Source organism: Kogia breviceps, chromosome 19 (assembly GCF_026419965.1).
Source record: "Kogia breviceps isolate mKogBre1 chromosome 19, mKogBre1 haplotype 1, whole genome shotgun sequence".
NCBI lineage: Eukaryota > Metazoa > Chordata > Mammalia > Artiodactyla > Physeteridae > Kogia > Kogia breviceps.
In genome coordinates this window covers 41,626,512-41,652,558 of record NC_081328.1, presented here as the reverse complement: position 1 = coordinate 41,652,558, position 26,047 = coordinate 41,626,512, and the positions used below count along the sequence as shown (strand labels likewise).

The 26,047-nt window shown below is 38.9% G+C and overlaps 1 protein-coding gene across 2 annotated transcripts in view; it reads left to right on the top strand.

The window, feature by feature from the left end:
- The window catches only part of NSF (N-ethylmaleimide sensitive factor, vesicle fusing ATPase), a 156,918-nt gene that overhangs the window by 65,477 nt on the left and 65,394 nt on the right, over window positions 1–26,047 (top strand). For both annotated transcript variants that reach the window (XM_059048767.2, XM_067020629.1), the window contains exon 9: window positions 20,265–20,464. In XM_059048767.2, coding sequence (XP_058904750.1) covers window positions 20,265–20,464 — 200 coding nt within the window. The remainder of the gene's footprint in view (window positions 1–20,264; window positions 20,465–26,047) is intronic.

Genomic DNA, 26,047 nt, shown 5'->3' with positions numbered 1-26,047 from the left:
TTCTCAACCTTGACATTTTTGACATTTTAGGCTGGATAATTCTTTGTTGGAGGGGTTATATCCTGTTCATTATAGGATGTTTAGCAGCATCTCTGGGCTCTATTCACTCAATGCCAGTAGTTCCCTCCTTCCTCCTGTGTGACGATCAAAAATGTCTCCCCTGAATGGCAGAATTGCCCTGCATTGAGCACATGCGTTGAAGGCAGAACTGTAATGTCTTTTTATCCATGTATTATCAGCACTAGGGCTGTTTGGAATATGGTCTACAGATCACTGCTAGACCATGAACTGTTGTTACCAGTCCATGATCAGATAAATATCAAAATTGAAAACAAGAATTTAGAAACTTTTTTTTAGTAATTTAACATTACCACAACGTTTTTTATTGCATTCTACAATATTGGTCTGCAATGGATTGAAAACTTAAAAGAAAAAGAAAAAAAGCAGAACCTTAGCATGGGTAGTTTGAGAAGTACTGCCCTACATAAATATTTGCTAAATGAATGAAATTTGTGAACAAACAATTATAATGGGAAATCATTGGGGAATTTTCAGCAGTGGAATAAAGCAATTTAAGTTAATTTTTTTTTTTTTTTTTTTTTTTTTTTGTGGTACCCGGGCCTCTCACCGCTGAGGCCTCTCCCGCTGTGGAGCACAGGCTCCGGATGCGCAGGCTCAGCGGCCATGGCTCACGGGCCCAACCGCTCCACGGCATGCGGTATCCTCCCAGACTGGGGCATGAACTCACGTCCCCTGCATCAGCAGGCGGACTCCCAACCGCTGTGCCACCAGGGAAGCCCAAAGTTAATATTTTAAATAATTAATATGTTATTCTATGTGAAAAGCATTGCTCTAGAGAGGAAGTGAAAGATGGAATAGTGGGAGACCAGTAGACCATAATTGTCCAGTTGTATGGTGCTTAGAACCTGCATTAGGGCGGTGACAGTGGGAATGGAAAGGGAAGAAAAGATGTGAAAACAATTACAAAGATGAAATTGGCAGAGTTTGGTCATTATTTACTGTGGTGACAGAATTGGAGGTAAGACTCTTGTCTCAGTGAGAAAATGTTAGAAATAAGAAAATCAGGAGGACCTCATTTGGGGGGAGTGGAGAATAGTCACTGCACATATTTTCATCACCACGAAAAGAAACTGGAAGCTGAATTGAGGATAGAAGGAAGAATTGCTTATATTTACTTTTACTGAAGGAGAGCTTCAGTCATTCTACACACATTTAAGAAACACTGTGGAACACTCTTTCTTGAAATAACCTCATTACTTGATTTTTCTCCCTCCAAGGATTTCTGATCTTCCTTTTACCTCTCTGGCTGTCCCTTCTCAGTCTCTTTTGTGTCCTTTACAGTGGAGTTCCTCAGGGGTCTGTCTTAGAGCTACTCTTTTCCTCACTCTGTAATTGTTCTCCTCCAAATTGATCACATCCATTTCCGCAGGTTAAATTAGTGTCTTTATGCCATGAACTCTCAAATATGCATATTCCATCACAGTCTTAACTTAGAGCTCTTAGCAGCATAACATCTTGGCTATCTCGTGATCATACAGTAAATTCACAGTCAAACTCATTCAACTGCCCCCCGCACCCTCCCTAAACAGACTTCTGTTTTCTAGCTCAGGCGATGCTCTAGCTGAGAACCTGGGCACCCTCTTTAACTCGTCCCTTTCCCTCACCTCCCATTTCCTGTCGGTGCTGCAGTCTTCTCAGGGTCTCAGATCTGCCCAGTTCTCTCCATCTCCCCCGCCACTGCCTTCCTTCAGGCCACCATTATCTCTTGCCTGAATTGCTCCTTAAGCCTTCAGCCTTGCCCTTCCCTAATCCATTCTCCACACTGTAACTGGAGCGATTTTTATAAAAAGGCAAGTCTGATCCTGTCACTCCACTGGTTAAAACTCTTTAGTAGCTCTCCTTAACTCCGTCCATGGCTTACAAGCCCTATGTGGTCTGCCCCCTGCCAAACTTTCCCACCCTTTCTTTCAGCCTCTGCCCCCTCTCCCATGCTCTGGGTTCCAGCCAACCTGTGCTATTTTCAGTTCGTCTAATTTGCCATGCTACTGTTTCTTACCTCTATATCCGAGGGTACTTTTTCACCATCTTTTTATCCAACTCCTGTTTATCCTTTAGGCCTCAACTTTGATCTCACTTTTTTCAGAATGCTTTGACTTTAGCGTCCTCCTAGGTGTTCCAGTAATTCCATGTGTTCTTTTATGCATTATTACCTTGTAGCATAATTGCTTATTACATATATTCCAGTCCCCTGCATGCCCCTACCCCACACAAGCATAATATAAATTCAGTAAGGAAGAGACCTTGTTTATTTGGTTACTAGTGTATGTTCTGCTCCTGTGCCGGTGCCTGGTTCATAGTATAAGTTTTCAGGAAAAGAATAAATGCCGAGAACTTGATTAATCTCGGTTGTGGAACACTTAGATGGTTAGACCCAAGTCCTGCCCTCAAGGTGCTTACAGTGTATTTGGGACTAACACTATATTTGCACATCCCAAAGCAGTATTTTATTTAAAGATTTATTTATTATTTATTTGTTTATTTTGGGCTGTGGTGGGTCTTAGTTGAGGCACGTGGGATCTTTGTTGAGGCATATGGGTTCGTTCTTTGCGGCGCATGGGCTTCTCTCTAGTTGTGGTGTGTGGGTTTTCTCTCTCTAGTTGTGATGTGCAAGCTCCAGAGCACATGGGCTCTGTAATTTGCCACATACAGGCTCCCTAGTTGAGGGCCACGAGCTCAGTAATTGTGTTGCGTGGGCTTAGTTGCCCTGCGGCACGTGGGATCTTAGTTACCCGACCAGGGATCGAACCCACATCCCCTGCATTGTAAGGTGGATTCTTTACCACTGGACCACCAGGGAAGTCCCCCAGAGCAGTGTTGTGTAAAGTATAAGGTACATTGTGGACCAAATTAACAAAGTAGGCAATATGAGGAAGCAGCAGATGCACTGAAGGAGTAAAGACTTGAGCCATGTCTTTAAAAATTTACTAAATCTACACTGATCCTCTGAGATTCCTTCTTAATCTAGGAAAGACCTCTTGTATTGGCCCCAAATGAAACTAGACTACAGGAATAAGAAGGGGGAAAGTATTTTGCATTTATACACATATGTATTTTTGATTGTCTGTACTCATGTATAGGTTATTTTTCTGTTTAAATAGGATCATACTAGTCATTGTTCTGTGACTTTTTCCTTTACTTAATAGTGTGTCATGAGCTTTTTTCCAGGAAAGAACAGGTAGATAACATTTTTTTTTTAAGATAAATAGTATTAGCAAAATTGTATCCAGATAAGCCCTGTACTGGTAAATTAGCATCTCTTCCTCAGCAGTAAGAAGGCTCTTGGGTATGCCAAAACAAGGCTCACTTTGAGTCTGCCATTACCACTTGTCACTTGTATGGTCCTGGGCCTCTTAATACTTAAGGGCCCTGGGCCCTAAACTCTCTGAGTCTTGGTACCCTCACCTGCAAAATTATTTACTTTGGAGGTTTATTGTCAGTATAGCATTAGTGTGTATAAATTTTCTTTTTTTTTTTTTTTTTTTTTGTGGTACGCGGGCCTCTCACTGCTGTGGCCTCTCCCGTTGTGGACCACAGGCTCTGGACGTGCAGGCTCAGCGGCCATGGCTCACGGGCCCAGCTGCTCCGCGCATGTGGGATCCTTCCGGACCGGGGCACGAATCCGTGTCCCCTGCATCGGCAGGCGGATTCTCAACCACTGCACCACCAGGGAAGCCCTATAAATTTTCTAACGTAGTGTTCACAGTGAGCAAGGTACTATGTAGGTGGTGGTTGGTATGATTATATTGCCAAAAAGTAATTTTATGAAAGACAAAAATATTTAATCTATTCCCTTTAATAAAATCCTTATCTTAAACTTTTGTTGCTGTTCAAAATAGTTTACACCTTAGATTATCCTCATATGCTATTTTTTAATTACCCATCTTGAACAGTGTTTGTTGATAAGGTAATCAAGGGAACACCTAGAAATATGTTTTCTTTGTTTGTGAACTCATACTTTGGCTGATTTGTATTTATTTTTTATCACATTCCATCAGAGGAGAGCTGATAAATTCTCTATCACTTCCTTCTATAAATCTCATCAGTTTCTTCTTAAATAAATGTGGTATACTGATTTGGAAAAACAACAACCATCTTAATAGACATTATAGAGAATAGGATGTTGTAGGAAGGGAAGTGGAAGAAAGAATTAACAATAATGTTAGCAAAAAACTGCCCAGAACATAACTCTTCATTTAGGCAACCAACTGTAGCTGTGAAAGCTTAGAAAAAGGGAGATAGGAAGACCCACTTTACTGTGTTACAAATTCTCTGTAGTCTGATCTTTATCTGGCTACAGAAGGCTGACCATGTGTCATACTAAATGATATAGAACTCAGCCATTTGGGCTTCCCTGGTGGCGCAGTGGTTGAGAGTCCGCCTGCCGATGCAGGGGACACGGGTTTGTGCCCCAATCCGGGAAGATCCCACGTGCCGCGGAGCGGCTGGGCCCGTGAGCCATGGCCACTGAGCCTGCACATCCAGAGCCTGTGCTCCGCAACGGGAGAGGCCACAACAGTAAGAAGCCCGCGTACCACAAAAAAAAAAAAAAAAAAAAAAAAAGAACTCAGCCATTCAAAATTCATATTTGTCTTATATGTAGTAATGGCTCCAGGTGAGACCCTGTGTGTAACATAAAGATGATCGTTTCTTGCCACAAAAGATTGAATCCTTTTCTCCATTTTGCCTAAAAATGAATTTTTAAAAAATCAAATGGGTTGAACCTGTAGTTGGCTAATTCTGTTCTTAGCACCTTGTCTAAGAATTTGAAGGAAAAGATCATTTAGAAGGATAGACAAACAGAATGAAAGACATTTACATTTATTACCTTAATTATCCAGTCCTTTCTCAGTTTTTGTCCCTCTTGTTATTAGACCCTTTGCTTTCTGCTCTCAATCGCCACTGTCAAGGTATGAAATTTTCTCAAAAGGATTGTCACCCATTTTACATTCTTTAATACTCCTCTCTATGAGATAATCAAAAGCAAATAGTATATCTGTATATACATTAGATTTAAATTCATTAAGGTAACTATATATTTGGATCAGAATTACACCATGTTAGAGCAGCAGACCATAGAAATTATCTAGTCTGACATTTTCCAAATTTATTTAAACTTACTTAACAAACATATGGACATAAATATATAACTATTAATGTTTCAAGGAACACCAGTTTGAGAAAAGCTTATTTAAAAGCTGATGTCATTCTTATTTCATAGATGAGGATTTGGAGCCCCAGGAGGGTAAACAATTTATTTAAGCTAGAGCCACAGTAGGGGCTAGGATGCAGGTTGCCTTGCTCCCAGTCTGGTGCTCTTCAGGCTTCTTGATTCCGTATTTTAAATGAGTTGATTTACTATTGGGTTTCTTATTCTAGATTTCACAGCTTGGATGTAAAGCCACACTACCCATTCTCTAGAATAAGCTTCACTATTTTCTAGAGGCTTATTTCCTTTTATCCAAGCATTTAGTGGTGATTTTTAGATCACCTTTACTGTATGTAATGTATGACTATATCTCCAGATGCTTTCACCATCTCCCATTGGAATTCTTACTGAAGTGAATTCTTGAAATGTTCAAAACTTCGTTACATTTATTAGACATTTTTTTCCCCATCCCACAAATAGTTCTGTCTTCCCAGTTACCTTTATTTTCTAGGTCCTTGGAGTCATGTTTTCTTCCCTTTTTCCTTTGCTTTGCATGCTTTTTTTTAAAACTTTTTATTATTTTTATTTTTTCTACACATTTTTACTACAATTTTAAAGGTTACTTTCTGTTTACAGTTATTACAAAATATTGGCTATACTCCCCATGTCGTATAATACATCCTTGAGCCTATCTTATACCCAACAGTTTGTACCTCCCACTCCTCTGCCCCTGTATTACCCCTCCCCTCCTTCTCCACTGGTAACCACTAGTTTGTTCTCTATATCTGTGAGTCTGCTTCTTTTTTGTTATATTCACTAGTTGTATTTTTTAGATTCCACATATAAGTGATATCATACAGTATTTGCCTTTCTCAGTCTGACTGATTTCACTTAGCATGATGCCCTGCAAATCCATCCATGTTGCTGCAAATGGCAAAATTTTGTTGTTTTTATGGCTGAGTAGTATTCCATTGTGTATGTATGTGTGTGCATACACACACACACACACACACACACACACACACACTTCTTTATCCATTCATCTGTTGATAGACACTTAGGTTGCTTCCATATCTTGGCAGTTGTAAATAATGCTGCTAGGAATGTTGGGGTGCATTTATCTTTTCAAATTAGTGTTTTCGTTTTTTTTGGATATATACCCAGGAGTGGAGTTGCTGGGTCATATGGTAGTTCTATTTTTAGTTTTTTGAGAAACCACCGTTCTGTTTTCCACAGTAGCTGCACCAATTTACATTCCCACCAACAGTGTACAAGGGCTCCCTTTTCTTCACATCCTCACCAACATGTTATTTGTGTTCTTTTTGATGATAGCCATTCTGACAGGTGTGAGGTGATATCTCTTTGTGGTTCTGATTTGCATTTCCCTGATGATTAGCTATGTTGAGCATCTTTTCATGTGCCTGTTGGCCATCTGCATTTCCTCTTTGGAAAAATGTCTATTCAGTTCTTCTGCCCATTTTTCAGTCGGCTTGTCTTTTTTTTTTTTTGATGTTGAGTTGTATGAGCTGTTTGTTTATGTTGGACATTAATCCCTTATCAGTCATATCATTTGTGCTTTGTATGCATTTTTTAATTGACTTTTTTTTTTAGAGCAGTTTTAGGCTCACAGAAAAATAGAGGGGAAAGGACAGAGATTTCCTGTTCGCACACATGCACAGCTTCCCCCATTATCACCATCCTCCACCAAAGTGGTACCTTTGTTACAACTGATGAACCTACTTTGACACGTCATAATCACACAGGTCCACAGTTTACCTTACAGTTTACTCTTGGTGTTGTACATTCTCTGAGTCTGAACAAATATATAATGATGTGTATCCATCATTATGGTATCATACAGAGTATTTTCACTGCCCTAAGCATACTCTGTGCCACGCCCACCCATCCCTGGCAACCACTGATCTTTTTACTGTGTCCATAGTTTTGCCTTTTCCAGAATGTCATATAGTAGCCCTTTGGGATTAGCAATATGCATTTAAGGTTTCTCCATGTCTTTTTGTCGCTTGATACCTCATTTCTTTTTAGTCCTGAATAATATTCCATTGTCTGGATGTTCCACAGTTTATTTATTCATTCACCTACTGAAGGACGTTGTGGTTGCTTCCAAGTTTTGCAGTTATGAATAAAGCTCCTGTGAACATCTGTGTGCAGGTTTTAGTTTAGACGTGTTTTCACTGCCTTTGGGTAAATACCAAGGAGAGCGATTGCTGGATCAAATGGAAAGAATATGTTTAGGTTCGTAAGAAGCTGCCAAACTGTCTTCCAAAGTGCCGGTACTATTTTGCATTCCCACCAACAATGAATGAGAATCCCAGTGCTCCATAGCCTTACCAGCATTTGGTGTTGTCAGTCTTCTGGGTTTTAGCCACTCAAATAGGTATATAGTGATATCTCACTGTTGTTTTAATTTGCATTTCTCTGATGACATATTGTGTAGAGCATCTTTTCATATGCTTATTTGCCATCTGTTTATCTTATTTGGTAAAGTGTCTGTAAGGTCTTTGGCCCATTTTTTAATTGGGTTGTTTTCTTATTGTTGAGTTTTAAGAGTTCTTTGTGTATTTTGGGTTCTTTTGTTTGTTTTTTAAAATTAATTAATTTTATTTTTGGCTGCATTGGGTCTTCGTTGCAGTGCACGGGCTTTCTCTAGTTGTGGCGAGCGGGGGCTACTCTTCGTTGCTGTGCGCGGGCTTCTCATTGCGGTGGCTTCTCTTGTTGAGGAGCACGGGCTGTAGACACATGGGCTTCAGTAGTTGTGACTCACAGGCTCTAGGGCGCAGGCTCAGTAGTTGTGGCGTATGGGCTTAGTTGCTTTGCAGCATATGGGATCTTCCCGGACCAGGGATCAAATCCATGTCCCCTGCATTGGCAGGCAGATTCTTAACCACTGCGCCACCAGGGAAGTCCCGCATTTATTTATTTTTTTTAATTTTTAATTTTTTGGCCACGCCTCGTGACTTGTGGGATCTTAGTTCCCAGAGCAGGGTTTGAACCTGTGCCCCCTGCAGTGGAAGTGCAGAGTCTTAACCACTGGACTGCCAAGGAAGTCCCTTACATTTATTCTTGGTAACTTTTATCTTGTTAGAATAGCTCTTGGCTCTTCAACAGCTACAACTTGTCAAGGAATAAAAAAATATACTTATTAGCTTATGATTTAATTGAGGCTATAGAACATGTACCCTAAATAAAATAAAAACCTAAGAACTCTTAGAAGGCCGCTTAATGTAGTGTCAGTTATAACTATGAATGATGTTTCTCAAAGTGTCCTCTGGCCTGCATTACCGTCACCTGGAGGGTGCTTGTTAAATAGCTTCCCCAGCTCCACTCGAGACTTAATGAATTCAAATTTCTAGGAGTAGAGCTTGGAAATCTGCATTTTAAAAGGCTCCATTGGGGACTGCAAGTAAAATTAGTTTAAAGCTAAGGGACAGAGGGAAAAAAAGAAGAAAGGAAAAGCTGTAAAATTCTGAAACTAATAAAGATACATGCTGCCAGATGGCAGCAAGGCAGGACCTGCTATAGTAGAAGCATGATCTTTGTCATCAAGAATTTGTGAAATACCAGGCCACACCCTCTGAGGGAGTAAAAAACGGATGGGGGTGTCAGCAAGGATTAGTTTGGAGAGTTACTACACATACCCCATCTTTAGTTCTAGGCTATCTAATGAGAAGATCTGTAGTGAATCTCAGATGACTAATTTGGATATAGACTAGTCGGGTGGTAGGCATCCTGCATAGATGCTTGGTGCTTAGGGCACAGGCCTTTTCCACTTTATCATAACGGAACTCAAGGTGCTCTTGGCATTTTAAAGTTGATGGGGCAATAACAGGTCTCTACTGGACAAAATGATACCCAGAGATTAGACGATCAAAGACCTGACTGCTCAGATGGGGTCAGAAGTTATGTTTTTAGTCTTAAGTATTTCCTTTTTCTTAAAGATTTGCTAAGTGCCCAGCTAAGCAAATGTAGATAACTCGTTTTAGAGGCTGACTGATGATCTTTGAAACAAGCAAACAAAAAGCCCTCCTATATTATGAGTTGATGCAAGCTGTTCTCCAGGTCCTCATTGCATGGTTGGAAAACTGTTTCTTAGTGTAAATAATCATATTGTACTACTAAAATGATAAGTTGAATAGAACTAAGAAAATACTCATAATTCTAGGAGAAGTTAGAATTATGCAAACTTTAAAATAAAAGATTAAATATTGATGTTAATCTGTGATTGTATTTTCTGCAAGTGCATGCATGATTTAAAAATAAGCATTCAAATCGGGTTTGCACAACTGCAGAGAGAGACTTGCAACATTTGTGAATATGTCCTGACTTGCCGCTAGTCTGTTGATAGCCTCCCCTATTTTGCCAAACATGGCAAATCTGTCTGCATTTGAACTGGAAGCTACTTGGGATTCCCCTTTAAACATCACAAAACCCACTTCACACTTCTCTCTCTTTATAGATCATGTTGCCCACAAAATAAATTAAACACTCTTTATCCTGATGCTAATTTGACAGACATTCCTCCTAATTTATTATTATTCTGCTTACTCTTTTGTAAAATTAGTGTTTGCTGTATTTTTTCCTCTTTTGGATACCTAAAAGTTGACTGACAATTTTTCCTCAGTGCAGCTTGCCTCTGATATAATCTCAAGAAAACAAAGAAAATTCACTGCTTTTTAAAATTGAAGAGATTAGAAAATACAAATTTGTCACTTTTATGGATAATATTTGAAAGATTATAAACAGTAAACATTACTATTTATTCATTTTACTGCAGAAATAGGCTGTCTTTTTCATTGAGCTATTTTAAGAAAGATTACAATTAGTATATTAGGTCTCATACATATTTTCATCAGAGGGGCTACATAAGCCTTATTATAATGGATACGGTCTTATTATATTTAGACTTTTAGGTCAAAAATCATTTCAAGCTATTTATAGCACACACTTAAAGCCTCCTAAAGTTCTCTCCACCAAAATTTGTATGATTATAATCACTGAATATCAATACCTGGGGCTCAAACGGTGTTGTAAATTTTTGCATTGTTGGAGAATTGCTAATTCAACTGGCAGAGAGTGGTAGTTAGAATTAAGGTGAGAAGTGCATATCATACAAATCTACCTCAAACTAAGAGGCAAAGGTTGGGCAGTGGTAATCTAGCATTGCAAATGTCCTTTTGGGTGAAAAACCCAGAAATAGCTCCAGTTCCTCTCAGCAGAACCAAATCGTCCCAGGTGGGTGCGAGCAGAGTGAGGTGTGTGCCCCCATAAGAAAGAGGAGGGGCAGCTTTCTAATATCTGGTAGTTAAGGGCTATGCAAGTGGGTGCAGTTGGGAGGATAAGGGGAACTTTGGAAAAGAAACAGATTTATTATAATAGAACAGGTTGGGGAGAAAGATGATAGAAGGATGTGTATACATGGAACTGATAGTTGTGGTAGCTTGGTTTTTATGGATGGAGCTACATCTTGACCCTATATGAGGTTGGAAGGCTTGAGAAATAGGTGTGAACTGAATTCTGCCTAAGGCATAAGAGAAGCAGGCAGGATTGACTCTGATAGTAATCCACCGGGAAGAGAGAGACTAAAGCTACAGAGAATCCTGCCCTACTGAACACTAGTAAGATCTTTGTGAAACTACTGTGTTACAACTCAATTACTACAGTGTTAATTTGGAGTTTGAGATTCATCAATGGAATGGGCACTATAATTTTCAATGTCCAAGTGACACTCGTGTTTTAGATCAAGTGTCTAAGGGGCCAGATGGTCACAATAGTCTCAGAAAAAAATTTCATAAGCAAGATTGTCACTTATTTTCAAGCTTTACAGTCACCTAACAGTCACATTAACAGTTGGGAGTCTGGTTCCATTTCATCACTCCTCTATAGCAAGGTGATAAAAAATAAGCTAATATTTATTAAGCCAAAATTTACGAGATCTTCCTGTGTGCCAGGAAGTATTCTAAGTGCCTTATGTGCATTATACTTAACCTTCATAATAATCTTCTGAGGTAGTTGCTGTTATTTCCAGTTAGTAAGTGGAAGAACCAGGACTTGAATCCAGGCAAGCTGACTCCAGAGCCCCCACTTTTGAATTTATTTAATACAAAAAACTGTCCTTTATTCTGAGATTATGTCCATCCTACCTTTTGATATTACAATATATTTTCTTATATGAAGTGGTGCTGATAGAAGATGCCAGGTTTGATATTTTTGTTTGTTTAAGAAATCTTTACCTTGCAAAATAAAAACTAAGCAACCCAATGACAACACTAATCTCCAGGTATTTTTTAAAAAAGAAGTTGTTTAGCTAGTTTTGGAAATCTAAGTCTGAGAATCACTGATCAGAAAAATGGGACTCTTAGTAATTTTTAATGTTCTCTAGAGATTTTTTCACTTGATTTATTTCCTAATGCACTTAATCCAATCAGTCCTCACCTATCTGGCACCTGACCACAAGTCATACTTTCATCCATTTGACAAATATCTGTTGTGAAATATAATTGAAATGCAGCTTTGCGGTTCATATTTTAGGAAATCATTAAAAATACTTTATGACAAGGGCTCTAGAATGAGATACAAACAAGCCTTATACTAAATTATTTACAGAATGTAGTCTTATAGTGAGGTTCCAGTGTCATGTTCACTTAAATCCTTAGTAAACAATGGCATTACCATTTGCTATGTTTATTTCTTTGGTGTTTTACATTATTTGTACTGTTATTAATAGCTATTACATAATGATATATTAATAGATATTAATACTTTTCATTGTCCCTAACATATGGAGAACAAAATGGAAGAGAACAAGAGTATGCCTGCTAGAGAAGAATGAACAGGGGAGCCAGACAAAGAAGTTGTTTGGCTTATTGCTTGTTGCTCTAACTGTAATCTTCATTGTTTGCTTTATTTATCTATGTGTCATTGGTGACTTCAGTATCCTTGTTGGTGATTTGTTCAACAGTCTGTCTTCACAGTTCTTTGGAGTCCTCATTTCCATTTAACTTTTCTTTCACTCCATCGCAGCTGCTCACTCTTTGGTCATACCCACGACTGCACCGTCACTAATAACCACTACTTCGGGGATCTCAGTTCTAAGCATCTTGCTCTCTAGCCACCTCCCATTCTTTCCTTGCTTTCTTCTAGCATAGCCCTTACCCCAGCTCCAGCAAGTTTGACATGGGGACCTTCCAGTTAATTTACTCTGTCACTTCCCAGCCATTTTGTCATCTTTACCCAGCTTAGATTCCATGGTCTATCACCTTCACCCTCCTCACATACACCCTTAACAGCCTTGCTCCTCATCTTGTATATGTCAGGTGTTTCTCAGCTACCTGCTTACTCTGTATCAGTACCCAGACTTAAATATGGCTTAAGAAAAACACAAAACCATGGTGTTTGATCTCACTTTAAATTTAAGAACCAAATCTCAAGCAAGCCCTCAGTATTTCTTGGAATCAGTATTTCCTTGCATTCCTTCTGTATTTCCTTAGTCTACACTTGATCTTAGCCAAAAGGCCGAGAAGGGATGTATTTCCTTAGTCTCGTTAGTTTCCTCACCTACTCTCTGAGATGACTAGCTCCTCTCCATTCTTCTCAAACATCCAACACCACCTCTTCTGTCCTTCCATCCTCACCAGCAGCTGATGACCTGGAATCTTTATTTCACTGAGAAAATAGAAATAATCAGAAGAGAACTGCTTCATCTTCCCACCTCCAAATGTAGCATTTGTTGAATTAATCAAAGAACATGATATCCCAGAATTTCATTTACTCCTATATTCAAATATAATTAGCAACTTAGAATTCCAAAACCAAATATATAAAGCCATTTTGGGCCATTATGAATTATGCTTTTCACTACCACCTTCCTTTATGTTACTGTAACCAAGAGTTGTTATGTTTTGCCTCATCCATATAAAAATTAGGTATTTTTAGGAAGATGATTAACAGGAGCAGTTAATAAAATAAGCAGTTAAATAACTGAACTCAGGAAATGAGAAGAAATACTTTGGCGCTATATTTGATTATACTATTAGCCCACATTAGTTATTACTTATATAAGTTATGGAGAAAGGAGAAAAGATGCGAATGACTTAGAAATGAAGACTAAAGCCTCAAAGTTGGTGGAGAATGGAGGGAGAATGTTGAAAACAGGCCATGTGATAGTTTTGGATTTTTTTGGATGGAAAATTAGATAATAGACTTGAGCAAAAATTAGATAATAGACTCTAGCTAAAATTAGATAATAGACTTCAAATTAAATTAATACTTTACCTTGTGTTGCTAAACTTTAAGATTCAGTTTTGAAAAAAAGAGATGGTTAAAACCCAAAAAGTCAAGATTCCTATGCCAGCTTTGATAAAATTTATATTTATATAATTGGGTAAGAACCTACCTTACCTAACACTGTAAGTTGCTTATATAATTACAACAAAGAGGAGAGTCCCTCAGTAACCTGAATTTCGTATGCTGAGCTCACTTACCCAATGGCATCTGCCTGCTCAAGCACCTTTCCCCACACGTTTTCCCAATTCCCCACGTTCTTTCCAAACCTTTACCATGTTTCCCAGTATCATCTCCTCATCCTGCATTTTGTAGATGACCTAATAAGCCCCCTACTTCACATAGTAAACAGAACCCAACAGGCATAACCTCAGCTTACTTCCTCTTCTCTTTACTTAACTAGTCTGAGTTCCTGAAAGTGTGATCTCTGTCTGTTCTTTTTTTTTTTTTTTTTTTTGCGGTACACAGGCCTCTCACTGCTGTGGCCTCTCCCGTTGCGGAGCACAGGCTCCGGACGCGCAGGCTCAGCGGCCATGGCTCACGGGCCCAGCCGCTCCGCGGCACGTGGGATCTTCCCGGACCGGGGCACGAACCCGTGTCGCCTGCATCGGCAGGCGGATTCTCAACCACTGCGCCACCAGGGAAGCCCTCTCTGTCTGTTCTTGCTTATGCTACTTAGCTTCCTTCTCCTACCACAACCCAAAATGATCTGACCCAGATCAGCATGAACTTTCCGATTTTTAAATCTAATGTTCTCTTTCCAGGCCTCATCCTTTGTCTCTGGAGCATTTGTCCCTATTGTCACATTCCTCCGCTTAAAGCTTTTTGAGGCTTTTCATGTGCCCAGAGCGGGCATTCAAAAATATTGAATCAGTAGTTTTGATATCTTCTCTGAGCTTTCAACAAGTCTTTCTTAATGAACATTACTGCCTGAATCTCAAATGCCTTATAGCCAAAAACAAAGTTACGATTTCCTCTTGCTAACTTCTTGGTTGTTTTCTGAGATTACTATCATTTTTCCCATGTGCCCCCAGGCTAGATGCCTTAAGGTCATCCTTGACTCCTCCTCTTTTTCTTATTTTCATTTGGTCTTTAAGCTCTGATGAATATCTCCCCTCTCTTCCATTCTTTTCCTACTACAATTTCTTAAGATTATTACCTCTTTCCATTCCTGGTCTCTTGTCTGGATTATTTCAGTAGTACATTCAGGGATTTTAATTTGAATTCCATGATTGGACCTCAGAGGATCTAAAAATCTTCTCAAAATTGCATGCAAATTTTTGTACATGGGCATTTTTCTGGGCAGGTCCATTAGACTATTCCATGGAAAAGAAAGTGAGAGGTAGAATGAGAGAATATGACATTTTAAACAAGTCAGTTCCACTGATTTCTCATTCTTCTATGCCTGCCCTTTGCTATGTAGTTCCCTAACCCAGGGAACCTGATCTCTGAGTAGTGAGGGGGCATGTAAGACATAAAGGAAAAAAAAAAAAAGAAACAGTACAGCTCGCAGTCAGACAGTCCAGCAGCCAGAGATCAGAGGCTCCCCAGCATCAGAGCTAGGCCTTAATGTCCTGGAGAAGCTCAGGGGAAAGCTGGGGTATCAGTAGGGAGGCAGCCTTCTGAGGCCTCCGGACCCAGTTGTTCATGTGCTTGCAAAGGACTTGGAGGGATAGGAAAGCTTAATTGGCAAAAATCCAGAGCCAGCCAGTGAGGCAGTGTCCCCAGAAAAAGGTTAAGAACGTTCCTCCAACTAGACTCCCACCCTCTGATCTTTGTTCTCTAGTCCTTCGTCTACTCCACTGCGGTTAGTTTCTAAACACACATCTCATTATGTGTCCTCCTTGATTAGAAAACCCTGGGTTTTTACAAAAAAAATTTAAAACTCCTGGGCATGGTGTCAAGGCCTTCCTTAGTTGGGAACCTGTCATCCCTTTCCTCAGGCACTCACCTCCAAGGCTCCCAGCCACAGAAGGTGATAACTGGCTGTTCTGAGAGGACAGTTTCTAGGTCCATACTGCCATGCCTAATCTAATGCTAATCTCTCTCTTTAGGGTGCCATTTCCCTTCGCTTGCCCACCCATGAACCTCCAACTGGCTTTCAAGACCCAGACTGTATGTCCATCCCTAATTTTCTGCCATCACTCTAGCAGAATCAGTCTCTCTTGGATAGGTTCCAAAAAACATTTCATGCACACCTCTGATAATGTCATATTATATTGTAGATAACCTATTTTTGTCTTTCCTACTAAATCAGAAGTGCCCTGCAGGTAGGGACTGCCTTTTTCATGTTTGTATCCCAAACACCTAGTTTCGTGCCTAGTCCAAACAGGAGCTTAATACACTTTTGTTGAATGGAATTACTTATGAAGACTTTTTATGACTCATTTAAATTAGAGACCAATGCTTATTTAATAAGTCAGAAGGGCTATGATAATAATAGTAATAACAAAGTCCCATTTCCATTGCTTATTCAAGTAACTGCTTCCTTTGTGGAAGTGGATTTTGAAAATCTTCACATGTCATTATATATTTTTGATGTGCTTTCTTGACATTCTAAAAGAATTATGGTTCTCATGCAGAATAGAGTTTCTATGACATTCTTATTGATGTTATATTGAATAGATTCTGTAATTTCACATATCTGTATTATATATAAGTTCCACAGATGTGCATTTTATCTTTCTCTCAAACTTCATGGTAATATTTTGTGGGTTATTTATTTTATGACATCTGAGTCAATTTAATTCAAAACACATTAAACTGAGCATTTCCCACGTACAAAAACAGAGTTACAGAGTTAAAAATCTAGTATTTATGTATTATGTAGTCTGTCTTGCTAAATTTGTAAGTCCCAGTCATTGCAATGGTGTTTTTTAGGTATTTAAATTAGTTCAGCCATGAAAGTACTGTTCATAATTTAAGAGCTTCAAATAATTTTTAAAATCCACCTTCTATCCCCCCATTTTCTCTGAGTTTTGTAGGAAAAGAATCAATAATTTACTTATTCAGCCATTTATTGAGTACATATTATGTGCTAGGCATTAGGCTGGGTGTATGCAATTCAGGATTGATGAGACAGTACCTGCCCTTGAATAGTTTACAGTCTAATAGAAAAAAAATTGTATGAACAAATAATTGCAATTTAAACTTTGGAGAAGAGGAAGGAAGCTCCTTCTTTGAGAACTGATGCTGAGGTTGAGAAAAGAGATGTCTGCAGATAAATTTGTAGATAAAGAAGCAGGGATGTGAAGGGGGTTTGGAGATGTAATTAAGGTTACTAATAACCTCATCAAAAGATAGGGAGATTAACCTGAAATATCTGGGTAGGCCCAACATAATCACATAAGGTAGTTTAAGGCAGAAGAGACAGAGAGATGTGTCAGAAAGAGAAGCTGAAGAGAACTGAAGCATAAGAGAAACTCAGTCACTTGCTGGAGGGGGACCCCATGGAAAGCATCAAAAGGAAGGTAGGCAGCCTCTAGGAGAAAAGATCAACCTGACCCCTAGTTGACAGCCAGAGCAAAGGAACAGGGATCTCAGTCTTATAGTCACAAGAAAATAGATTCTATCAACAACCCATATAAACTTGGAAGTGGATTCTTCCCAGAGCCCCATTGGCCCACACCTTGATTTCAGTCTTATGAAAAATGGAACAGAGCCACCAAACCCACCCAAACTTCTGACTTAAAGAGCTGTGAAATAATAAATTTGCAGTGTTTAAAAAAAAAGAAGGGGGCTTCCCTGGTGGCACAGTGGTTGAGAGTCCACCTGCCGATGCAGGGGACACGGGTTCGTGCCCCGGTCCGGGAAGATCCCACATGCCGCGGGGCGGCTGGGCCCGTGAGCCATGGCCGCTGAGCCTGCGCGTCCGGAGCCTGTGCTCCGCAACGGGAGAGGCCACAACAGTGAAAGGCCCGCATACCGCAAAAAATAAATAAATAAATAAATAAATAAATAAATAAATAAATAAATAATAAAAATAAATTAAAAAAGAGAAGGGGACCAAAAAAAGAAAAAAAGAAGCAGGGAGCTGAAGGGAGTTCATACCTGATAGTCTTTTTTTTTTTTTTTTTTTTTTTTAAATATGAAAAGTAGGAAACTAGATCATCTCTAGGAACTAATGGCATGGGTAGTGCTAGAGAAGAGAACAGTGAAGTCTGGATAATAACTAAGGAGAATTGGAGATGAACAGAAACAGGTAAGGGGTGGCATGAAATATTGAGAAAGCAGTGAGAGTAGAACTGAAATCAGATAGCATGAGACTGTTAGGATATCAGTCAGCACAGTGGTGTAATTTTCTCTGGTCATGCTCTGTGGCCAATGTTTAGGTGCAATAAAGCCGTATTGTGTTCAGGGCTCATAGGGTAGGTATAACAAGTATAAGAATGCTGAGGAGGTGAGAGACCTTGAAAGAAAGCATGGCTTAATATGGAAGGAAGTGTGGTTAGAAGGAAGTTGATAAACTTGGAGAAGGCTGAGACTGGAGAGATGGGGCTAAGGGCTGGTACTTTGTAGGTACTTAGCAAGTCTTCCTTTTATCCTTTCTGGCTCTCCCCTCATGCCTGTTTCACTCCCTCCACCACCTGCCTCTGCAATGGTTTATACAAATAGTTTCAAATCATGATAGTAGCAGTTGGTTTGGAGAGGAAGGTTAGGAGCCGGGTTCCAAAATCCTCATCAGATGTGTCCCAGTGGCTTGGATGCTGACAGTGCCTGGTGGTGTTGGCCTCTAGGAGAAGCTCAAGGCTTATCCCCTTATCTCCTTACCCCTCATGCCCCAAGGGTGGGACAAGAGCAAAGACATTTTATGGGCCATAGTTCTTTTATATTTTTATTTAATTTATTTATCTTTGGCTGCATTGGGTCTTTGTTGCTGCACGCAGGCTTTCTCTAGTTGCGGTGAGTGGGGGCTACTCTTCATTGTGGTGCACGGGCTTCTCATTGCGGTGGCTTCTCTTGTTGCAGAGCACGGACTCTAGGCACGCGTACTTCAATAGTTGTGGCACACAGGCTAAATAGTTGTGGCTCGTGGGCTCTAGAGCACAAGCTCAGTAGTTGTGGCACACGGACGTAGCTGCTCCACAGTATGTGGGATCTTCCTGGCCCAGGAATCGAACCTGTGTCCCCTGCACTGGCAGGTGGATTCTTAACCACTGAGCCACCAGGGAAGTCCCTGGGCCACAGTTCTTAGGACAAGAATTTACTCTGTGATGAGAAGGGTTAAGAATCTAAGCCTTTAAGGGTTTCCACTAAGTTCCCCTTGTCTCTGCAAGTCTAACCAGAAGCACAGATCTCATTACTTTCAGGGATTTAAAAGGGAGTCTTTTTTTGAAACAAAGATAGAAGCAATGGCAGTACTGGCAATCTAAAGTATCTTCTTCCTCAGAATCTAAAATTTCTAGTAGAGTTGGTTGAATCTTGTGGTTTCCTTTATTGAGTCATTCGATGTATTGTCATAATTTTTCTTAAAGATGTAATTTTTTAAGGCTTTTGTTCCAAATGAGGACATTTTCCATAAAAATACACTGTATCCCATTTCCAGAAATTTTCTCGTTCACCTGTAGTTTTGAGTGTAACGCTTGAAATCTAAGAATTCATTATTTCACAGAGTGCTTTTTTGGTGTAGTATAAAGAAAAAACGCATAAGTAAAGAGTCATGCATCTTAAGTGTGAAACTTAAATAGGTGAGAATTCCTAGAGTAAACAGAAACCAAATTTCATCTTAATCTTAAGAAATGGAGTAAATGCTTGTGTAGAGTGGGCTAAAGAAATCCCAGGGAGTCTAAATCATTAGTCTTGCTATTTTGCTCTTGTTAATGATACCTTTAAGGCATTTAGCAATGGTTGCCTAGAAAAGAATTGAGTACTATTCTTGTGAAGCTTCAGTTTCATTTTTATCCTGGTGGCTCTGAGAAAACACATTTCTCACTTGGCATAGTCACGTGAAACAGGGCATTCAACTTCATCCACAAAGTCTGTAACATCCATCTGGACCCTATAGATTGCCCTATACCCACCCAACTCAGACATGTCTGCCCTTTCTTCAAGTGCTTGTATTGACAGGTAGACCTGTAATTTCTTTGACTAAGATACAGTTTCTGTAGCCTGTCGTATCATAATAGATCTGTGTTGGGTTAAACTTGCCTAAAAACAGATCTTTTTTCCCCCTGGCTTTAAAGTAAAGGATAATGAAAAAGAAGTAATATTTCCTAATTAGGTATTTAGGTCAAAGAGACATTTTCAGAGTTAAAAGTATTTGTTCTCAATGATAGTTCAAATATACTTTTCTCTTTTTTTTTTTTTTTTTGTGGTACGCGGGCCTCTCACTGCTGTGGCCTCTCCCTCTTTGGAGCACAGGCTCCGGACGCGCAGGCCCAGCGGCCGCGGCACGTGGGATCCTCACGGACCGGGGCACGAACCCGTGTTCCCTGCATCGGCAGGCGGACTCTCAACCACCGCGCCACCAGGGAAGCCCCAAATATACTTTTCAAAAGACCTTTAATTGGCAGCTTTCCCCCTCAACTCTTGGTACTGGTGTAGGAATTGTTTGTGGATTTTCTGTTTTAAAAATATCTTCAGTTCATTCTTGTTCTGTTTATGGCACCTAGATATTAATATGTATGTTAATGCTGTTGCTGTATTCTTCCTAACATGCATGTGAAGAAGAAAGAAAACTGATGTCTTATTTGGATTTTAGTTAGTTGATATAAGACTGTTTTCTTTACCTTTTTAGGTTGCAAACATGTTAAAGGCATCCTGTTATATGGGCCTCCAGGTTGTGGTAAGACTCTCTTGGCTCGACAGATTGGCAAGATGTTGAATGCAAGAGAGCCTAAAGTGGTCAATGGGCCGGAAATCCTCAACAAATATGTGGGAGAATCAGAGGCTAACATTCGTAAACTCTTTGCTGATGCTGAAGAGGAGCAAAGGAGGGTAATGTTAACATAAGTACAATTTAGAAAAAGTTTGTTATCACTTATATGATGATTGAAACCCAGAGTTATGGTGGAAGACTTGTTGCTGTGATTTATAGTTTGAAGAAATTGCAGATAAAATTTATTTTGAACCGAGTTATGTCACTGAACTGGGATTATGGGAGATTTACATGGTGTGAGCAGATGTCAATATCCACATGTTCATAATACAAAGATAGATGATTATATGAGCCAAAGGTTTTGCAAAACAGGTCATGAATATGTTTTTAAGTGACACTTTTATTCCACATTACTTCCAGAGACTTGAACTCATTTATCCTAAAATAGAGAAATTAAATCCATAAAGGGACTTTGTAGAATTAAGTATGTGTAAGGTTCATGTGCAGAAAGCTAGTTTACTTACCACTGACTTAACTCAGCTATAGTGACAGGTATAAGTTGTTAGATCTCAAAGGAAAACTTGATGGAGGTCTTAGAAAAAAATAAAATTAACTAAAAATCAAGCCAGAGTTTACTAATTGTGATGGTTAATTTTGTGCTAATTTGCCTGGGCCTCAGAGTGCCCGGATATCGGTTGAACATTATTCTGGGTGGGTTGTGTTTACCATTTGAATCTGTGGACTGTCCCTAATATGCCATCCAATCAGTTGAAGGCCTGAATAGAACAAAAAGGCTTACCCTCTCTTGAGTAAGATGGAATTTCCTACTGCCTGAGCTGGGATATCAGTTTTTTCCTGCCTTCAGACTCAAACTGAAACACCTCTTCCTGGCTCTCAAGCTTGCAGGCCTTTGGACTGGAACTACACCATCAGGTCTCTTGTGTCTCCAGTTTGCCAGCTACAGAACTTGAGACTTCTCAGCCTCCATAATTATGTTAGCCAACTCCTTACATTTAATCTCTAGATAGATAGATTTTATATATATATATATATACTTAATTTTTCAGGTACCAATATAATAGATAGACTAGATCTATAGATCTATTGATTCTGTTTCTCTGGAAAACTTTGACTAATATACTAGTATTAACATATTTGTTTCATTAAAGGAAAGTTTAAAAACAGTGTTGTGGGATTTCTGGTCCCGGCAATACAGTAGACTAGGTAACCTGAAAACCTTCCTTCTACAAAACTCTTCAGATGCTAGGTAAAATATAACTAAAATCATTTCAAATGCACAATTGAGCTCTCAGGAAAGAAAAGGACGTCTTCAGAAATCAAAAGAAAACTGAAAACTAGAGTAGTAAAGATAATGAGCTGCAGCTTTTGGTTCTGGTTAATGTGTGCATTTGGGTTTTAGCATCCACTAGGGGGCATAAAATGAGTCCTTGAACTTACTTAAGGTGTGGCATAGGAACTGGAACCTTCAAAGCAGCTCTGTCATCAATGAAAAGCATGACTAGAAAATATTTCCCTACCAGCACAGAGAAATAACAAAACCTTTTAACTCTTTGCCTGGGTTCTAGAGTGGGAGATGAGGAATCTGCCATGGGAATTCTAAACCATAGATCTTTAACTCATGCTTAGGATTTGAAAACACACACACACACACACACACACACACATAACCCACTATGTAGTCTGGGGCCCCCAAATTGAGAAATTAATTTAAAAATGAATCCTGGGCCAATATTACCACATAGAGTTGTTAGATACAAGCACACCCCAAAGGATACTCCAACAAAGCCAGGCCACAAGAGATTCTCACAGGGGAAGCTAAAATAGCTGCAGTAAATGGAAAATGTCATCATCAAAATTTTAAACTCAGCAACTAGGTTAAACATAAGCATTAGTTTTAGCTGAGGAGAGAAGTGATAAACAGTAGAATAGATCTAAAGAAATCACCCAGAATATAGCACAGAGAGATAGAGAGATGGAAAATATGAAAGAGAAATTGAGATAACAGAATTAAAATGAGAAGTCCAAATAGAAAGAATAGTGTATAGGCAATATTCAAAGATAGATTGGCTGAGAATGTTCTAGAATTGATAAACATAAATACTTAGATTCATGTAGCACCATGAGCCCAAATGGGATAAGTAGAAATGTATATCTAGATGCATTGTAGTGAAACTGAAGAAAGCCAAAGAAAAAAAGAGAAATGTCTTAGTATCAACAAAAAAGACATGATGATGACATCATATCCATTATGTTGACAGTAAACTTTTTAACAACAGCAAGAGAGACTAGAAAACAGTGGAAGAATATCTTCACAGAGCTAAGTAAAAATAACTGTCAACTTAAAATTTTATACCCAGCTTAATTCTCATTCAGGAATAAAATGAAGTGAAGGTATTTTTTCAGACAAAGTCTAATAGAATTAACTAGTCACAAAAGCTTGTTGGAAGAATGTGAAGCAGGATATATTTGAGAATGAAGAAAATTGAACCCAGAAGGAAACAGTGGATGCGAGAAACAATGGTGAGCAATGAAATTGGTAAAAATGTAGATAAAATCTGGAACTTCTACTTCTGGTAGTGGCAGATTAGGTAATTTGAATCATGCCTGCCACTGAAGACTACCGGAAAAGCTTAACAAAGTGTTTAATTTTTTTGTTGTTTTTAATGTGCTTGGAGGGATCAGAGAGCTTACAAGATCTAGGGGGAGAATGGAGGCCCAGAAAAAAAGGTCCCAGTGTATGGGGGTCACTGTTCCTCTGAAGAAATTAGCCATTTCTGGAGGGAGCTGCTAAATAGCTATGCAGCCCTCTTGACTGGCTAGTGGGTAAGGGGGGCAGAGATTAGAACCTGTGGCCCACAAAGAGGGGACATCTGATGAACGTGCCTCATTTTGAGCTGGGACTCTGAAGGGCTACACCATAGGAGCAAGTGTTAACCAGAAGCAGACATGCTATTACAGAGGCTACAGATCAGCTTTGAGTCATGTCATTCTCTAAAATTAGGCTGAGGGTTCCTAAACTACTAGTGCCCCCAGACATTGGCAAAATTGTAGATCCTTCCTGGTGAAAGGTAGTATCATGCAAGGCCATAAACTGTTTCTATAGTTTGCAGATGCAATGCCTGGCTTATAATCAAAAGCAATCAGATACACAAAGACATAAACAACATGAAGAAAGAGAAACAAAAGATGATAGAAATTGGGCCTCAAGATACTGGAATTCTCAGATACAGACTTTTAAAATAAGTATGCTTATTACATTCAAAGAGAAACAAGATTGAAAATTTTGGCAGAGCACTGGAAACTGTTAAAAAAATCAAATGGAAATTCTGGGAATGAGAAATTCAGTAAATTAACTCAAGTTTAAACAACAGATTAGACACATCTAAAGAGAGAATTAGTGAACTGAAAGATGTTAGACAAAAATAACTACAGACAAAGGATGAAAGGAATGAAGAGAGATAAATACCACAAGAAGTCTAGTGCACAATTTAAATTTCCAGAAAGTCAGGAGAAAGAGGATGGGGCAAAAGCAATATTTGAAGAGAAAAGGGTTTAGAACTTTCTAAAATGGATGAAGAACATCAGTCCATGGATTCCAGCAGTGATATAAATCTCAAGCAAAAGAAATACTGAAGAATTCTAAACTTATAATCATTGTTAAATGGCTGAAAATAAAAAAAGGAGAGAGAGAGAGAAATCTTAAAAGCAGCTAGAGAAAAAAAGGATTACCTTCCAATAAACAACATTTAGCTGGCAGCTGTCTTCTCAACAGAAATGACAAAAATCAGAAATCAGTTGAATGTCATTTTTTAAGAGAATAGCTGTCAACTTAGAATTTACATTGTCATGTAAATATACAATAAAGTACTGTATTGTAATAAAAATAGACTGTACACAGTTGTGAATCTAACAAATAAACGTTGAGCAAAACGCAAGAAAGGATCATATATACTGTATGATTCCATTTATATACAGCTCAACTAAACTGCAGTGTTTAATGATGCATGCTTCTAAGTTGGTAAAACTATAAAGGAAAGTGAGAAATAATTACCTTAAAAATCGGATTGTGGGGGCTTCCCTGGTGGCACAGTGTTTAAGAATCCGCCTGCCAATGCAGGGGACACAGGTTTGAGCCCTGGTCTGGGAAGATCCCACATGCCGCAGAGCAACTAAGCCCATGCACCACAACTACTGAGCCTGTGCTCTAGAGACCACGAGCCATAACTACTGAGCCCTTGTGCCACAACTACTGAAGCCCACACACCTAGAGCCCGTGCACCACAACACGAGAAGCCACCGCAATGAGAAGCCTACGCACCACAACGAAGAGTAGCCCCTACTTGCTGCAACTAGAGAAAGCCCTCACATAGCAACAAAGACCAAAAAATGCAGCCAAAAATAAAAATAAGTAAAATAAATTTATAAAAACAAACAAACAAACAAAAAGATCAGATTGTGGTTGCCTTTGGGGCACGGGGGGAGGGGTGTTGGGGAAGGGTGGTGAGGAGGCACTGCCAGGATGCTGGCACTCTTCTGCGTCTTGTTATGGTTACATGGATGTTCGTTTTGTGACAGTTCCTTCAGACATACATTCACATTTGTGGAACTTTTCCCTCTATGTATGTCATATTCTACAATAAAAACGTTTAAAAGAGGTTAAATTTAAGAAGCATTCACTGTACAAAATAATAATGATGATCAATATCTCTTTTTAAGGATAGAACTAAAATATGGAACAAAACGTGGGAAGTGGGTTGAATTCATGTAAGATCCTTGTATTATTTGGGAAGAAGTTAGACATGTTAATTAACATGAAACTTAAGTAAATGTTTATGTGAAAATTGTTTATAGTTCTCAAGCTTTTCCAAGGCATGAGGGAGGGAGTGGGAGTAGGAATAAAGAAAACTCAAGTACTTTAGAAGGCAAGAAAGGAATAACAAGACTCAAAGAAAATGTGAAGATACTGAAAATGTAACGTTTAAAAAGATTTCACTTACAATAGCAGTCAGAATGATAAGGTAACTAGGATTAAATCTAACAGGAACGTTAAAGGAGAAAATTATAAACATTTTTGAAAATCTTTTTTCAAGAGCTAATAAATGGTAAGATAGAACATGTTCACATGGGAATCCTGACATTATCATAAAAATGACAGTTCTGCCCATATTAATCTGTAAGTTCAGTGCTTTTCCAGTTACGTCTAACAGGACTTTTTTGGAATTTGACTTTTTTTTTTTGGATGCTTGAAGAGTCATGAAAATTTTGGAGAATAATGAAAAGTTACTTATTCAGATATCAAGACTTACTGGAAAGCTGTAGTAATTGAAACAATTTTATATATTCATGCAAAAACAGACCATGGAAATAGAGGAACACAGGAAGAACTTGTTATGTGAAAAGTGGCAATACAAATCAGAGGGGAAATGATATACTGTTCCATGATGGGACTGAGATCATTGGCTTTCTGTTTGGAAAAAGATAAAATGCAGTCCCTATCTCGCTTCATACAGAATTACAAAATAGATTTGCAAAAAACAAAACTAAAACTTACAAAAGAAAATTTTTAGAAGAAAACTAGGGAAAGGCATTAAGAATTGAGGCTAGGGAAGAATTTCTTAATAAAATATAGAAATTAAATTCATAAAAGAAAAAAAGTGTTTGGCTACATTAATATAAAGAAA